The 18,219-nt window shown below is 34.1% G+C and overlaps 1 protein-coding gene across 3 annotated transcripts; it reads right to left on the reverse strand.

Moving 5' to 3' along the window:
* Positions 1–578: 578 nt before the first annotated feature.
* Positions 579–17,909, reverse strand: LOC111902483 (myosin-16). Of its 3 annotated transcripts, XM_042901949.2 has the most exons (38): positions 16,989–17,909; positions 15,853–15,981; positions 15,621–15,764; positions 15,342–15,487; positions 15,085–15,241; positions 14,929–14,987; positions 14,690–14,849; positions 14,472–14,621; positions 14,246–14,382; positions 13,994–14,140; positions 13,770–13,871; positions 13,618–13,675; positions 13,421–13,522; positions 13,296–13,333; positions 13,003–13,129; positions 12,739–12,915; positions 12,523–12,654; positions 12,325–12,434; positions 12,205–12,265; positions 11,936–12,113; positions 11,636–11,841; positions 11,438–11,557; positions 11,196–11,294; positions 10,156–10,269; positions 9,983–10,045; positions 9,708–9,818; positions 9,449–9,583; positions 9,184–9,261; positions 8,159–8,311; positions 7,045–7,185; positions 6,544–6,684; positions 6,332–6,442; positions 5,674–5,823; positions 5,241–5,380; positions 4,145–4,413; positions 2,031–2,575; positions 1,768–1,860; positions 579–937 (listed from the first exon to the last, which is right to left on the reverse strand). In XM_042901949.2, exons 1-36 carry the CDS (start codon positions 16,989–16,991, stop codon positions 2,451–2,453), a joined length of 4,473 nt encoding a protein of 1,490 aa, XP_042757883.1. In that variant the 5' UTR covers positions 16,992–17,909; the 3' UTR covers positions 579–937; positions 1,768–1,860; positions 2,031–2,450. The 3 variants fall into 3 exon arrangements, with proteins under 3 accessions (XP_042757883.1, XP_042757884.1, XP_042757885.1); XM_042901950.1 differs by lacking the exons at positions 15,853–15,981; positions 16,989–17,909 and having other exon boundaries at positions 15,342–15,477; positions 15,621–15,760; XM_042901951.2 differs by lacking the exons at positions 15,853–15,981; positions 16,989–17,909 and having other exon boundaries at positions 15,342–15,536; positions 15,621–15,759.
* Positions 17,910–18,219: the final 310 nt, after the last annotated feature.

Here is an 18,219-nt window from a genome sequence, read left to right on the forward strand (position 1 = left end):
GACAAAATAGACAAATGTACAAATTGCATTGAATGCAGATCAACAATCTGATATCTGACATGTCGTTGTTGTTAATCTTGTCTCCTAAGTGTATTACATAAGACAAACAAAATAAGCCAAAAAAAAATTACTTGTCTTCATATCTCTGTCATACTGTCTTAGGAAAGGCAAGTAGCTCGGAAAGCTCAACAACTTCCGATGGTCAATCATTTCGGAAACACTCAATTGCTCGGATGGCCTAAGGATATTTTTTCATGAACTAACAAGATAGATGAAAACGAATTTTTTATGTTTTAAAATGCTTCTGGTAGGATTTTACGATCCAATTAGAACTTACGATCATGATCTTACAAAGCAGAGAACAATCTTATATAAGATCTCAATTTTGACAATCTTGAATAAAACTATATATGTTTATATTTTATTTTATGAAAAAAATAAAGTATTTGACAAAATATAAATCTACAATCAATAAAATAATACTATTTGATTGAACATTTAAATATAAATTACTTTTGGAAATGAAGTAAATATTTACTATGTACCTAAGCAGGATCACGGCCGGTCGGCCACCTCCATGCAATAATTAATATTTCAAGAATTTAATCGAATCCATTAAAGTTTCCATGAATTTAAACCTAGTGTTACAAACTCACATAATAGCTTAATGGCAACCGTTACTTTTCATAGATGAAAACCTACAAATAACGATCTGAAACCTATCGATTTTGCAGTATTTGAAAGATAATTTGTATTGAAAAAACAAATTTTGTAGGTGGAAGTCGCACTAGTGTATGTATATATGGAGCCATCCTCAGCACTTGCGGTGTTCACAGGGGTTTTTGCTTCTGCTGTCGTCGTTTGTGTAACTTTATAAGACGGCTTATTGATTGTTTACGTCACCCACATCCACATCCTCCGCCTCAACGACGTGTTTCTGCTAATCAAATATTGCATGCTATTAAAGAGAGATATCAGTCTTGATTTAGCACTTTGCATGTCTTCGTATCTTTACATATTAATGATTACATTACAGTAATATAATGGAGATCTATCTTTATCATTAAAAGGTTGATTAGAGGTGATAGATACCCTTGTATATGTAATTTGTCCTAAATTAAACCGTTGTATTTTTTTTTTTTTTCTTCACTCCAAGTACCGCGTCTTTCTTCTTTTGTGCCAAGCAGTTGCTTATCCAAAGAATACCAAATGAGGATATAGAAAATGACATTAAATTCATTATCAATTCTTCTCTTTTGTACATCAGAATAATGTGTCCTAACTTAAATATCTTCTTATTTCTATTTGGTGTTGATATCATTAAATAAACAATCTAGCTTTACGAAATTGATCAGTCTGGTCGTCAAAAAAAAAAAGGTCAACATTGAATTTTATAAAATAATCAAATGTATCCCATTATGGTCCCATTGAAATTATGATCATATATCGTAATCTGGGGTCGCCAATGGTTTATTTATATATACATATTTTTTGGAATTGATTTAATTTAATGAAAACTATTATTTTATATGTTGAATTCAAGATACGTTAGAGAGTATTTATATACTTGCTCTGTTACTATCTATGGTATACAAACATAAAGAAAAAACGTATGGAATATTTAAAAGTTTTTTTTTTTTTTTTCCTTTTGAGAGAAGAAAAAAGGAGAACCCCAAATGAGATGTAGTAATAACTTTTTTCAATTATTGGACAATGGTTACTTAAACTAACAAAACTTTAAATACAAAATTATCAAGTTTGTTATACCTTGTATGTCTGTTTCTTGAGATGCAGGCGAAAAAAGCTTCTCATGAAGCCTAGCAGCATAAACATATTACATGCCCAGATGTACAACATTAACTGCAAGTTAAGAATGAGCATGAAATATGATGATGATACAAGTGAATTGATGCCAAATTATATATTGAAATATTGGAAACCAATTCCATCTTAACAAGAGAGAGTAGATTTAATTAGGAACCATTCTATAAGAAAAATAATATATTATATATGTATGAGGGAGAGTGTACCTTGTCCTTGTGGTGCATCTCAACTGAGAATTGAAGTTCCTCCTTTATATTCCTGCTGCTTATTCATGTATGCCATATTTACAAACTTATAAAAAAAGAATATTATGTTGAAAACCATGTTAAAAAAATATTATATGGTGGATTGTACATATACCCTGAATTCTATGAAAAATTGATAAAACATACAAAGTAGTGTCTCATGTACAGCTCAAGACCTGTTGATTGAGTTAAGAGTTTTAAGATAAGATAAGAAGAAACTGAAACTGAATGCTCTAATTTATGTTATAACCAAAACAAGCAGGCAGGCAGGCTAGCTAGCTAGATGTTGCTTCTTGTTGTTTTTGTTGTTGTTGGTGCTCTGATGCATGGGAAGTGCAGTGCTCACATTGTTTCCTGAGAATCAAACAAATGCTCATTCGGTTACATCACATGCTGCTTCTTTTTTTTTTCTCTTGAAAATCCATTCTTTATTCTGTCTCCCATAAATGAGTCAAAATGGATGGCAACATGAGAGCAAATATGTATGACGAAGCATGCATAATTACCTATACATGTGGCAAAATCATCTGATCAGGTCAGCTTGACCCACAAACACTTGTTTTTGTTTTTTAATCTTATAAGTTATAATAACTAATGTGTTAAATATGAGTTTTACTATATTATTAAAACAATAATGTTACCTTTCTGTGACTTTTTTCAACATGTTGTGTACAGTTGTAATCATTCTGTGAGTTTTGGAAACAGACACTGAAGTGTTGTTTCTTTTATACATAATGGACTTAATTCAGTAAGATGTATATGGGTATTATTTCTTTTTGACTTAATAGAGAAAGTCACAAAAAGGTGACTTTCCCCATTAAGTCTCGAGTCTTGACTTTTTACAAATTTGTCTATCATTTATTTTTTCCCTTCCATTTCACCAAATGCACTTTTGTCATTTTCTCATATCTTTTAAACATGGTTGATCCAGCCAACACTCAACAAGGCCTAAGCGATCAACTAACAATGGCACTCAATTTACCAAATCAACATGGTAAATTTGAGTCCATGTAGATATCAACCCCTCTCTTATTCCTTTCACGGGTTCCAAGACAAGCACTAAATGTAAAAAAAAAAAAAAAAAAAAAAAAAAAAAAAAAAAAGAGAAATAATAGATATGGAAGAAGGACAAGTGAGAAAATGAGTTTGTGAAAGAAGATGAAACTTTTGGGTTGAGAAATTGGAGTCTTACCGAAGGTCAAAGAAGAGCTGATGTAGGTGAATCGGCTGATGATGATGCTTTATGCGGGCCTTCTACTGGTACTGGTGTGGGAGGGAGGGATGGGGGGATTATATCTTTCTTCCAAATTTATTTCATGATAAGAATATAATTAAAGATAAGATATGATATGATATGATGAAAAAACAAAATTCTTGGACACCACACAAACAAAGTCTAACAGAAATGACAACTTTATGAGGTCATGTTCAAAATCCAATATGCAATAAAATTAACAGTTTATTCCTCTATCCCAACCAGTTTCTAGTAGAAGGCCCTCTCTCTTCTTGCAAAATCTTACTTAAAGCTGTTTCCAGCTTCAACTGCACAATGTCCATATTTTCACAGGAGAACTTAGCACCTAAGGCACACATACTATTTATAGAAACTAACGACGTACCTAAATTTAACTTTGACAAGTTCACATAGCATATTGTGAAAATAAGATGCAAGGATCCAAAAGAAAATCTTGAATAACATTTATGATGTTAACATAAAATAAACTGTGAGCTATACAATGACCATGAACTACTAAAACCTACCAGGTAAAACCAAATCTATATATCTAAATTTTGGGAAGTCAGCTGAAGAGATTGACTACCTAGTGACTAGTGAGTCAAACTATATCATCTAATAAGAAGAAAAATGATATAAAATCTAACAAAATTTTCCATCAGAAGAAGTCATCAAAGGCCCCCTCCCTGTCACTTTCCCAGTTTTCAGATCCTGCACAAAGCAACCATCGAGAAAAAAAAGAAAGATATATAATACAGTTTTTTCGGCTTTTTTTCCTGATTGGAAGAGATGGATTGGTTGTGGGATGATAAGGATAGAAAAAAAAAGACTCTAGACTGACCTGGTTTTTCAGGGGCAGAAAGGTCCTGAACTATCATCTGAAAAGCATCAGGAGTGAGAGGAGAGACTGTCTCTGTAGTAGTAGTAGAACAAGTGGGAGGTGGGAAATTGAAATCGGAATCAGAATCAGTGGATGTGATATCAGAAGAGGTAGATGTGGAATCACCAAAACCATCTCTAACAATGAACCCTGAAGTTACACTCGAACTTGATGAAGCACACAATATACTTTTTAGCTCCGCAAATTGGTCTGACATGCTGTACATCATCCTGAGCCACACTAGATACATCTGGCATTAGTTGTAATTGTAATGGCATCATATCACACTTTCAATAATCTTTTCATCCTATTTATTATTCACTTAATTATCTACACGATTCCTTCAATTCTACACCCCAACTCTTTCAACTCAATATTATTACTGATTAAAATATACTCTACTACCATTTTTACCAGCTAGGTTTTGGGTCTGACTTGGTTACCTCTTTTCTTTCTTCCATGCCTTTACCTATTCATCTCCCAACTATCTATCAAACAAGCTATGCAACACTCTAAATGAATGCAAGTAAACTAGTTTTAAGGAGACTTTTAGATTAATTGCATCAAGGTGAAGCCCCATGTACTAAAACACTTTGAGAGATTGCAAGCAAACTAGTCTTAAGAGAATATTACATTTAGTGTTGTACTATTTAAAAAAAAAAAAAAAGAAAGAAAGAGAAAAATGTTCTATCTAGAATCCCATAATGGTAAGCGACCTACATCTTCAAAAACTAAGGATGTGAGCTTTCAGGCTTTAGTATGGAGTTCAATAAATGGCCCCCTTCAAACCTAAGAAACAGAAGAATATAGGATCATTATGGCATTAATATTATATTCACCTTTATGTGGAAGCAAAGTTGGAGTTGTATCAGTAAATTTAAGAATAATAGCTTGACCAGGCATAACTGTCTATACATATCTTGAAAGCATGTGTTGGATGCATCATTAATGGAACCAAAACTAACTATCTCATTTTATCAGGTGCTTTTTATAATAATAATACTATGAAAAGGAAAGAGAGAATATTTGTTTATGGTGGATGCCACCGTAATATTACCTATTCAAAGCATCTTGAAGTTGAAGTACCCTTTTTTCAGTTTCCTCCAGTTTTATCCGCTTCATTTCACTTGATTCCAGGGCTTCACTGTACTTCTTTTCACATTCATCTGCTCTTTGTCTCTCTGATTCTAATAAATCCTGCATGCATATAAGTACATAAGGTGGATAACAAGTGAATAAGAGAATTAAAATTACATTTTAATTTACTTTATGGCGAGGTACCCTCAATGAAGCAAATATGGCATTTAAATTGGCCTTGATCTCCTCATTAAATGTTTCAATATCCAAGTTCCCCAAAAAATCTCTCCTATGCTTTTTAACTAAAGTTTTTTTCTTTGATTTGGGTATATATATAGTTTAGTATCTACATTTCTGCATGTACATGTGAATTTGCATGTTTTATAGAAAAAAAGTAGAACCGGTGCTTTTACCTTGAGGTTTTCCACTTCTACAGTTAAATTTTCAATCTTTTCAGTATCCACCAAGGAAACTGTGGCTTTCTCCAAAACAGACAATGTTTCACCCGATGCTTCTAATGGAGCCTCACGTTGCTGAACGAGCATTTTGTCTTCCGATTCAGTCTGCAAGATAAGGAAACTTCATGTTTGTCATGAAACATAATGTATTTTCATGTTTAATTAACAAAATTAAAATTGAAATCGATACTAGTAAGGGATGATTTAGGTGCAAAAGGTGGAATTAGATATATGAAGATTGATGAAAAAGTAAGGAATGAATTAGGTGCAAAGACCTGAAGGGGCTCTAAGGTGATGGATAGATAACTCCCGCTATGTTAAGGAAGCACACAAGCCTAATAACAAGTGAAAGTGAAATGCCATGAGGGATCGATATATCCTAAGGTTCTTTTTTACAAAATATAAAAAGAAAAGATGTCCTTGAAAGTTCAGTTTAATGTCTACTTGCATTGAATTTAACCACTACTTGCTTTTGGAAAACCTTAAAACCATAATCATTGTTCATATTCAGATTACTTAGAGGCTTACTTTCCTAATAAAAAAAGAACCTCCTTCACATAACTTTAAATAAATTTACGTATATATAGTATTGAAGTTACTGAAGTTAAAATACCCTTCTTTCAGTTTCTTCCAACTTTTGACGCAAAGTTTTGATTGATTCCAGGGCTTCAGAGTACTTCTTTTCAGATTCATCAGCTCGTTGTCTCTCTGAATCTAATTGACCCTGCATATTGCAAATATGTAAAGAATTAAAAGAGATCAAAGCAGAAAACACCAAAAACATACTTCACTAATCAGGTAATTTGATAATTAAAATAAAATTACCTTAAGATGTTCCACCTCAGCAGTTAAAATTTCAATCTTTCCAGTGTCCTCCATAGAAACTGATGTATCTTTCACAACAGACAAAGCTCTGTCAGATGCTTCCATTGCAAGCTCACGTTCCTTGGCCTCATTCAGATCAGTCTACATGATAAATTAACTTTATATTTGTGACAAGAAAAACACAATTTCTTTCCATATTCATTAAAAAATCAAAACTACAATCCACACTAGCAGCAGTGAGTAGTGACAGCTAGTATGAATGATTTCAGGTACTTGAGGTTGTTTTATGAATTCAGATGTGTTATGTTTCCCTTTCCCTACAACATTGTTACTTATAAGCTAATCAAGAATGATCTCTATGTGGTTTGATATGTTGGTAGTTTGGCTCATATGACACAACTTGTATTTACTTGCAACAAATATTTTGTCTACAGTGTACATATTTGCCACTATTATAATGTGGATGAGACAAAAGAAAGCATAGTCTTGAAATTGAAGTACCCTTCTTTCTGCTTCTTGAAGTTGAAGTACCCTTCTTTCTGTTTCATCCAACTTTAGACGCATAGATTCGACTGTTTCCAAGGCTTTTGAGAACTTCTTTTCAAATTCATCAGCCCGTTGTCTCTCTGATTCTAATAAAGTCTGCATGCCAATAACTATATCAGATTTAGATGCCAATTAGCATATACCTCAACCTTATATTATACCACAATAAAAGCATCATTAATTTGGTCTAACCATTGCCTTACTTTTTAGGCCTTTTCAGATTAAGTGCATAGATTAAATTTACTCAGATTGCATCTTCCGGTTTGAAGAAAAAACAGCTCAAGTGTAATGTAACAATCATACAGTTTCTCCTAGGAATGACACCACTTATAGAATTAAAAAACTGAAATAATAGATGTCTAGTCATCAATCAGTAACATAACATGACATGTGTTATCAAGTTTAATATACTCAAATGTTTGCACCTCCTAAATTGCTTTAATAAAAATCTGGATCAGTATTTTGATAATAACTATAGTAATCAGGTTTTAATATATTAAGTATTTATAATTTTAAAAAGAATGGACAAAAGAAGTGCTGCAGGGTCATCCTAACCCGTTTTGACCATGCTAAAAATTTACCCATTTTGACTTGTTACCCAACTTGCTCCACCCACTGATTTTCCACACAATAAGGCATAAAGCAGGAACTAGCAATAAGGCTCAAAGAGAAAAGGGGAACAAATAGGAGAAAAAAGTAGGCAGGCAAATGTAGAACGAAAGGCACAATCCTATTTGAGGGTGGGAACGAGTAAGGAAGCTACAAATGAGGGAGCAACAGTAAAAAGTATATACTTTATGAAAAGCTCAAACAGGATGAAGGTCACTTAGGGCCTAGACTACTCCTATGTGATTCTAATTATCCGGAGCTTAAATCACCAGTAAACACCCCTTCAACTCAACCACAGCAGATGCCACTAAAAAAAGCATCTGAAGCTATCATGTACACTAAGATACTGGTGAAATAAACCAATCTGAACAAACACATTGTAGCACATATGCATAATTATAAGACGAAAACCAAGTGGCTGAGGAGGGACAAGAATATTTTTTATTAAAGGTGGAATTACCTTGAGGTTTTCAACTTCTGTGCTTAAACTGTCAATCTTTTCGGTGTCATCACCAAACACAGGAACTTTTTTTACAACAGATAAACCTCCAACGTATGCTTCGTCTGCTGCAGACCCGTTTTCCCTAGCATGCAACCCGTCTTCCAATCCAGTCTGCATAATAACATAATTTAATATTTCTTTTCATGTTGTTTAATCAATCACAATCACAATCACAATCCCTATCCCTGGTAGTGATATCAGGCTAACAGGTAGAATGTATTCAGGAGTTTGAGGTTAAACTCGGACGCAATTATTATATGCTCAGTATGTCTTTTTTGTGATTATCTTACCATGTAATAAACAGGACTACTGATGGAAATTTCAAGTCATACATGAATCAAAACTGTAATCAAATAACCAAAATGACACACACCAAGCTTCTGGATGGAAAAAGATTATCATAACTACGTTATTTATTTACTTGATGTTGAGGTCCTTCTACGAGAATATATGGCACCTAAGTAAGTCTCACCTGATGAAACTGAAATTCCAAATAATGTATTTCTAAATTATTTTCTAATTCTATAGTTGTTGTGAGTAACTTTGGTGTATAGTTTAGTATTTTACATTACTGCATGTTCACAATAGACGAAGCTTCATCAGATGCTTCCTTTGCAGACTCACGTTCCTTGGGGAGCAAACCGTCTTCCAATTCAGTCTGCATGATAAGCTTAATTTTATATTTCTGATGATACAATGTCTTTTTCATGCTTCTTGAAACAATCAAAATTACAATCCACACAAGCAGTAAGGTACTATCTATTCAGATATACTAGATTAAGCTCAGAAGTCAGAACACACTAATTTTATGCATCTACAATACATTTCCAATAATAACTAAATAAACTAAGCTGCTGATGGCAACAAAAATGACCTCTTGTATGACCACATCAAGTGTTCAACATTATAAGTCATTTAACACATACAAACCAAGAGAGGTTAAGGAGAGGAGAGAAAATGTATATTAAATCAACCAACATTACCTTGAGATTTTTCATGGTTGGACTGTGTTCCATTGCAGAATCATGATCCTTGGCATGCCATCCATCCTCCAATTCAGTCTGCATGATAAAGCTAACTTCATATTTCTGATTATAAAAGCATTTCTTTGTCTTGTTTTTTGGACAATCAGAGTTACAATCCACACTAATGGTAACAGCTAAACAGGCAGCATGCATGCATGCAGGAATAATGAATAAACTCAGATTCAAAAGTTTTATATATTTACAATTTTTTTTTTGTGATTACCTTTAGGTTTTCTGTAGTTGAATGGTCGAGCATATCACCATCCTTCATTAAGACTACGGCTTCTTTCATAATGGACAAAGCTTCCCCTGATGCTTCAGTCGCTTCCTTAGCAAGCAATGTGCCACTCACATCAGGCTGCAAGATAAGATATGAGCACAATGACTTTCATTCTTACTTGAAACAAATTTTCATTAAATTTCATCTAGTTACATATTTGACAGTTTTAAACTATATATGACTTTCATGCTTGTTGAAGTACCTTTCTTTCAGTTCCTTCCAACTTTAGACGCATAACTTTGATTGTCTCCAGGGCTTCAGCATGTTTCTTCTCAGATTCATCAGCTCTCTGTCTCTCTGATTTTAATAAAGCCTGCATGCGTTAAATATATAAGATGGATAATTTGAAATTAATCTTCTCGAGAACATACATATATGTCATCATTTATGGAGGACTAAACAAAAGCAATCATAGTCTGAAGTTAAAAAAGTAACCTTCCTTCAGTTTCTTCCAACTTCATAATTTCAAATTTTTACCTGGGCTTCAGCATACTTCTTCTCAGATTCATCAGCTCGTTGTCTCTCTGATTCTAATGAAGCCTGCAAACATATAAGCATATAAATAATAAGACAGGTATTATTGTAGTAACACATAGAAATCACAGGGGGGGTAGAGAGATTTTAATAATTTTATATGGATCAAACCATACCTTCAAATTTTCCACCTCAGCAGTTAAACCATCGATCATTCCCCCATGGGCCCCATCAGGTGCGTTTGTTGCATACTCGCGTTCCTTGGCAAGCAATGATTGTTCCAATTGGGTCTGCATGATAAGGTAACATGTATTTCAGGAATCTGATGCAGCCTCAATTAGTTGACTTGTCTACTTGTCGTTTGATCATCATATAACCATGTGATCAAGAGCCTACTGATGAAAGAATAACTTTCTACTGTGGTCTAACACATGACATGGAGGCATTCACATCAAGAGCCAAAAAATTTGAGAGGCATGAAATATACTGAGATATAAGATTATTGACGGAAAAAAAGGAAAGAATAAGGTGCAAAGACCTAGTGGAGGAGTTTTTAAGGTTGTGGCATGTTATATATAATGACTTAGAGGCTGTTTCTTTTTTACTTAGTGAGCTTTATGGGTTAAGAACTTAATCTGGACAGCTGTACATGGCTGTTTCGTTTATACTTAATCTGGACAGAATGACTTAAAGGATTAAGCCAAAAAAAAACCTGGCTTAATGTATTAGGATTTAGGACACCAACCCTTTACCTATATTTTTCTGCAGTGTTTCCACCAAACTCCTTTCAGGTTAAAATTGATGAACATTGTTAAAACTGATGAAAATTGTTCGTTGGAATGCAAGGGTAAATGGGTAATATGATTATTTAGTCACATTCAGATGTTTATTCAGTCAATAAAAGAAACAGATCTTTATCTGGACAGACATCATTACCTACACAGCATCTCTACTGCTCTACCCATACAGGACTTATTCAGGGAAAAAGGAAACAACCCTTTAGATACCTAATACTAGAGTAGTTTAGTCTATTCTATTTACAATTAGTGTTTTCTATTTTAGTATAAAATAACCTTTAAGAAATGAAGATAGAGATAGACATGTGCTTCACTTCTGATTCTGGTATATAGTTTAGTATTTTATAGCCATACATGGTAAGCAAATACAAACCAGTGGAATGGAATGAAGGATTATCTACAAAATGAACTAATGTTACCTTTAAACGTATTTCATGCTCTAAACGTTGTGTAAGCTCTTGTACTTGTTTTTGAAGCTTATCCTTCAACTCTTGCAGTGCCCCATTGTCCCTTGCAGCCTGTATAAGTTGAAAGTAAGCAACTAATGATATAAAGACTGGTTCAGCAGAAGTTTTGGATAGAGAGAATTGTAGAAAAACAATAAATGAGAAACTAGGATTGATGAAAAAACTTATCAATATATAAGATAAAGAAAACAAACCATCTTTAATCTGCGAAGCTCTCTCTTAGCAACTCTTTGCCTCCAACCACATTGTGTTGCCACTGTTGCCTTTGAGAGTTTCTTATACTGAATATACTCTCTATGACCACGCCATTTGGCCTACAAGAACTGACTCATATTAGAGCAACAGAAAAAGGTTTGGATTTATAAATAAGCATGTGAAAGCTAGGTACTGACTTCTAAAACAGTAGCTGCCTTTTTTTGTCTCCTGTATCCGAGCTCATGACGAGCTATCGTTGCTCTCACACCTGCCTGAATGAGAACCACTGCATGCCTGAGTCTGTTGTAGGAAGTCCTTAATGTGTATCGCCTAAAGTTAGTCTGAATTTTCGTTGACACAGCTGTCTTTCTCATATCTTCATATGCCTTAGAAGCAAGCTTTCCTGATAAGAAACAATACAAGGATGAGTGTAAAACACAGTTCCATTATTATATATACACACATCAAGAAAAAACAAGCAGAATCCAAGAACAGACCTCTGCATAAAGTTTGCAAGGCAACAGCAAGATTGGCCATAGCAAGAAAACGCCTCCTAATGAGAAAACTTCTTGTTGTTCTCTGGATAGTTATGACTGCAGCACTAAGCCTTTCTGTTCTCCTTGCATCTAATGCAGCCATATGACCAGCTCTAAGAAAAACTTTTGTTTTCCCAATCTGTCAACTCATATATAGACTTTATATAAGTATAAACTAATGCATATGAACAGAAGCCAAACATTGAACTAATCAATAAAGACTTAATTACCTGATACCCTCGAAGTCCAGCTGTGTCCAGAATCTTTCTACAAGCATCCTTCCTGTCATGACTGTTGATACAGGTGATAAGTAAACAAATCCATTAGGTATTTAAATCAATTGTACTTACTTTGATCTTAAAACTTCGGGAAGTAGAAGACCAAATCGCTTAACAAAATCAGCAAAAGCCTTGTTGGTAGGGTACCCTGCACAGCTTATACGAATTGCTTCTAGAACCCCCTTCATGAAGAGTAAACAAAAGAAACTTCAAATATGATTCAAGATATCTTTATAAAAGTTCAAACATCATTATATGCAGTCTACTCACCCCACAACGTAATTGATGAATGATGTTGACATTATCAAAGACAGCAGGTTTAAGAAGATTATTTGGCTTCACACATCTGATATAGTGGGGCTGTGTGGAATTCAGAGTCTCCATCAATTGTTGAAGTTGTTGCTGCATTAAGATTATACGTTTCGGTTTAAACTTTTTATATCATAGTTGATTAACATTGTCTGATTATTTTAAAAGAAAACTTACTTTGAAGCGAGAGCCAATAGATGAGAACTTGGATTTGGATTTTTTCGTTGTTTCCTCGCTTGGTGGAGGGAAAAGGGCTGCTACAAAAGAGCACTTTGAAGTACTCAACAAATCTTGATGTTCAGGAACAATATAATCTTTGTTTTTGTCTAGAAATTGATCAGACTGGTAGTGAACCTGAATATTGACACCAAACACATGCTTTAAGCCTAGAGAGATGTTAGCAGCCTTCTTACCTGTAAGATCTTGAGAAATATACATTACCTCTCCAGCATAATGAGCAATTATGAAATCTGAGCGTGACAATTTTGGTTTGTTAAACCGTTTGTGTTTACTGAATGTCTGGTAGAGCTTCTGTGAAAAAGTTTCAGGAGTTGATTTGGGAAACATACTGGAAACAGAAATAGTCAGTCAGTCATGAGCTACCAACAACCTTACTCAACATGAATACAGAGACATATTATCAATATTTGTGCACTCATAATATATCTAAAAGTAAATGCATATAAGTACATTAAAATAAAGACATGGATGCATTTGGTTTGAATGTTGCTTACCAGGCTTCATCAAGTAGAGCAATGATCCCACCAGGTTTCTGCATATAGAATAAAAACATTGATTTTATAGTTTTCAAAAGAATGAGTTGAGGAATTCATAAAAATAAATTTAATGTAGATTGAACCTTTTCAATAAGATCTAGGATGTCCTTGTTGTCTACAAACTCTATGTAGCTCCAGTCAATTTCCTCTTTTGTGTATATCTCTTGTTGCATCCTAAAAACATGCTGCATAAAAGGGGACAAACAATTGGGAATCAATTAAATGCTCACTCTCACAGAGAGGATATTAACAGCTTTTTCAGAAACACCACAAGTCACACCTGATTGAAGTGTTGTTGCAGCTTCTCATTAGTGAAATTAATACAAAACTGCTCAAAACTGCACAATTTAAACAGATTTATGATTCAATTATCTCAATCAAGTCAACGAAGAAGCAGTTATATTAATAACAGTTCCAGCTAAGAATTTTCACCTATTGGTTTTAAAGCTCTCAAAACCATATATGTCAAGGACTCCAATCAGAGAATTTGACTTCGGATCTTGCCCAATTGACACATTAATTTTATCCACCAACCTGTAAATATCAATAATCATGCACCTCCACAAGATAAAGTAACGAAGAAATTTGTTTCAAAAGGTACCCGTTGAACAATAAACTAATAAAATAAATCAGATCAACATGAAAGGCTGCATTACCAGTCAAACAAGCGAGAATATAAGGTCTTAGCCAAACCATCCCTGCTGAAGGTTGCACCTTCAGGATCAAGGCTTCTCTTAATAACTTCTTCTGGAGTAATCATCACACGCTTCAGTAGTGCATCTTCTAGTGCATGTAGATCACACCTGATAAAGTAGACAGCAGTTCAAACATATAGACACATATATATATAGACATGTGTTCAAAAAAGGGTAACAGAATTAACAATATTATCAAAGCTGTACACACACATTAGCAGCTCTGCTGTCATCTGAAGATGAAATTTGGATTTATCATCTTTCAAAACTGAAGAATCAATCTCTTCCCCTTTGGCAAATTCAAGATTACCAAGATGGAGAATTGAAGCCACAACTCTGAAAATTGCATCCTGGAAAATATGTATGTTAATGTTATTGCCAGGTTATTACACGATAAAAAAAATAACAAACTGTTCCGTTTTGAAGAAGTTAAATTAACCTGTTCCTTTTTGCTTATTCCAACAATATCCATGGCTCTCCTAGTAGCAAGATAATCATGGGCATCGCTTACACCAACAAGTTCATAGCAATTTGATTGATTGAGATAGTGAAATGATTTAGGATCTCCCAATTTATATTTCTTGGTTTCCTTCAAAGTTATGAAAAGAGTCAAACACAATTTAAGTAATATAATATGTAATGTAATAAAAAAACTACCTCTGGAGGTGCTGCACAAAGGAGATAGAAACAATGATAGTTGCGTTCAGGATCCGAAATTTGGCAAACACGAGATCTTTCTAGAAGGTATGTCCGGATAGCTGCTCCAGATATTCTTCCATGTTTATCAAACTGAATCTCAACAAATTTTCCAAAACGGCTGCATGCATCAGGAGATATTTTTAGCAACAGAAATAATTACCAAATTTCTTGCAGCATGACTTAAAAAAGTTCTGCACCTGGAATTGTTATTTCTAACAGTCTTTGCATTGCCAAATGCTTCCAAAACTGGGTTTGACTGCATTTACAACATAGAATCAAGAGAATATGATAATTGGTTCAATGGAGCATTTAATGAGATACTAGAAAGATTTGAAGTTACTTTGGCATCTTACTTCTAGAACTTGTTGTTCAACTGTTCGCCCTTCTGTGCCTCTGTGTCCACCAACATGTGCAAGATAGCGCATAAGCATTTTAGTAGTCTCGGTCTTACCTGCCCCACTTTCACCACTAACCAAGATGGAGTTGCTTTTTCCTCCATTAACCATTTCCCTGATTCATGATTCATCTCAAGTAAGCATGTCTATGAGATCCTTTAGATGATATATATATATATAAACAGAACACAAAAGGAAGGGAATGTTATAATTACTTGAAAGCAATTTCTGCAATTGCAAATACATGAGGACTTAAAGCCCCAAATTGTGCTCCTTTATATTTTTCCATCATGTGTGCATCATACAAGTGGGGCAAACTTTGAAATGGGTTAATGGCGATGAGTATATTGCCTGTATAAGTCTGCCACAATGTCAGAGTAGGATATAATATTATGACAAGCCTCCGATAACTGCAGTAATTAATCAAATGTTTTGTCTCACCAGACTGAATGAACAAGACTAAAAAATGAAACTGAAGTTGGAGATCCTCTTACATAGATTTTATCTCTTTGATATCTGATAGCTAGGTTATGCAAAACTCCAGGCTCATGCAAATAAGAAAGCTTCGTCATGTCATCAACTCCACCATCAGGAGTGTCCATCTCTTTAGGGTAGATTTTTGATAGTTTTGTAACAACCTATCCACAGTAAATGGTAAATAAAATGGTGAAATTGGTGAAAATACCAAATGGACATTTGGCAAGAGCATATGATTGGTTGACTTACTTTCTTCCCATCAGTAGTTCGGATCTCAGCTTCTGTTCCATCTATTTTCAACACTTCTCCATCGATCCAAGCCACTGATGGGTTTTCCACCCATACCTGAGAACCTACGGTAATTTTTCCCGCAGAATCCTGCATATGGATTCAGAGACTCATCAGAAGCCAGAATTAGGGTAGTAATGAAGATATGAAGGTCAATGAGGAATAGGAACGACTTTAACCGCATGAATATACTCTAATCATAAAATGTAAACACCTTTATAGGAATCATCCACATATTCTATCATAGTTTCGGATTCTGGCAATTCGTTGAGAAAATGGTATAAGAAATGTTATCTTGTGATGATTCAACCAAAGAATGGTCCTTGTTAAGTTAGAGGAAGACATTTTGGATGTGGGCATAACATAAATAACAAAAGCTATCTTCCCTTTTATTCCAAACCTGAGAGATTGATTCTTCTCATAGTTGCAGAACTTGGTCCCTATAGTTTATTAATTGTCAAAAGCCTATCAACTATATATCTTTTCATGTAGGGGTTTATAAAAGAACTAAACATTAATGTGATTTCTGAAGGGGTAGAAACCTCAAAAAACTTAAGATTTAACATGATTTTTGGTATTAAAAGATTTCATAGCATTTTCTACCATCACTATTTCACTTGTATAGGTCAAGCAAGTCTAGAAGCCCTCTCTAAGTCTATGCTCCCAAACACAAAAACGTACACAATTAACATAACTAAGTTAAGCTAAATATCCTTTGACTATGATCTGAAAGTATTCAGTTTCAATTTCACAAAACCATATTCTACAATTACAGAAGAAAATTTTATAATTTGAAAATTTAAGTGCACGCAAGATAAAAGATATGGCAACAAAATCTATTTAGTATGTTGAATTACACTATAATTTATCAATCGTGCATCAAGAACAGGGCTAAATCTCAGAAAAGAAAGGCATAATTGTGCATATGGATTTGATATATAAACCTATACATTCTTGACGACAATCAGCTCTATCGTGATTTTGTATGGATAATAAGTCTTCACACAGTGTACTCTCTTAGAAAAACAAAAAGTTTGATCATTGCCCGTATACTTACAGGTACAACAAAGTAAAAACAGAAATACATAATTACATACCATCAGAATATCAAATGCGCAGCTCTGACGCTATAAATTCCTTCATCATTAAAAAAAAATGTGCATCAATGTCCCCAATCTGAACACCGAAATCAAATCTCTTCACCGTGAAAACGCGAGTGCGTTTATTGATACATGCCACGAAATAACCTAATCGACAAGAGCGCAATGCTACCGTGTATCCACAAATCATAAAGCGAACGGCCTGCTACAAACACCCCCTGAATTTCGAGATCAACGATCGTCCACTTCCAATCCCTCCATCTCCTCCCGATGTTTACATCAAAAATACAATTCGGTCTTCCATGATATCATATCAAACACAACCGCGGCTGGGAAATTCGTGAAAGAACAAATATAAATGAAAATCAGCGTTTCTGGAAACGATTGTCGGAAAAAAGAAATGGATATGTCGAATCCGGCGAACGTAGAGATCGTACGACGATGATGTTGAGTTGGAGAGTGAAGCTGGAATTTGCCAATTGGATTGAACCGGTTTGGTTTGTGATGTCGTGGCGCTCGATCTGCGAGACAATGTTGATGGAAACCCTAACGATTCGGAGCCGTTTGAATCACTGTAGAAATTCGCCGATTTGTGGGAGCTCTTTGTGGTTGTGGCTCTCTTCATCTCTCTCGTGGTTTCGGATCCTACAAGTTCGCGCCTCAACAATCCGTTCCTACTGCCATGCACAGTAGGGAAATTTTTGGTGGGTAATCCTAATAATATCTTTGCCTCGTTATTTTACAATTTATGGATATATGTAATATCTTCCTTTTGGTGTGATTTGACAATTTATAACCTGACAATTTAGGCTACAATTTAGTGTTTTAAGAAATAAAACACGCCTTCAAAACATAAATATTTTCAATATAGTAAAAATTAATTAATAGTACAATTCTAAATTTAATGTAATACTTGTTCATTGGATAAAAAATCAGAGAAAAAAAAATCTATATACAAAAGAAATAGATAAAAATCAACTACCAAAAAAATAATTATTAAAGGATAGGACTAGAAACTAAGAGGAATGAATACTAGTACATATCCAACATCAAATCAAAAGTATATTTCTAATAAACTTTTAGGGATAATGAAAGGGCTTTTATTAGAAAGTCTCAAATTTTTGAAAAAAAAAATTCAATTTAGGTTGTCTGTGAACTTACAGGTTTAAGTGTTTTCTGCCACATGAAATTTTTTATAACCAAAATAATTCATCAGTAAGTATTGTGT

This window comes from Lactuca sativa, chromosome 5 (genome assembly GCF_002870075.4).
Source record: "Lactuca sativa cultivar Salinas chromosome 5, Lsat_Salinas_v11, whole genome shotgun sequence".
Lineage (NCBI taxonomy): Eukaryota > Viridiplantae > Streptophyta > Magnoliopsida > Asterales > Asteraceae > Lactuca > Lactuca sativa.

Coding starts and splice junctions, on each gene's coding strand:
- LOC111902483 (XM_042901949.2), bottom strand. Junction 11,295..11,437: donor AGCTTCGCAGATTAAAGATG/GTTTGTTTTCTT, acceptor CAACTTATACAG/GCTGCAAGGGACAATGGGGC. Junction 10,046..10,155: donor CTGAGGTGGAAAATTTGAAG/GTATGGTTTGAT, acceptor ATATGTTTGCAG/GCTTCATTAGAATCAGAGAG.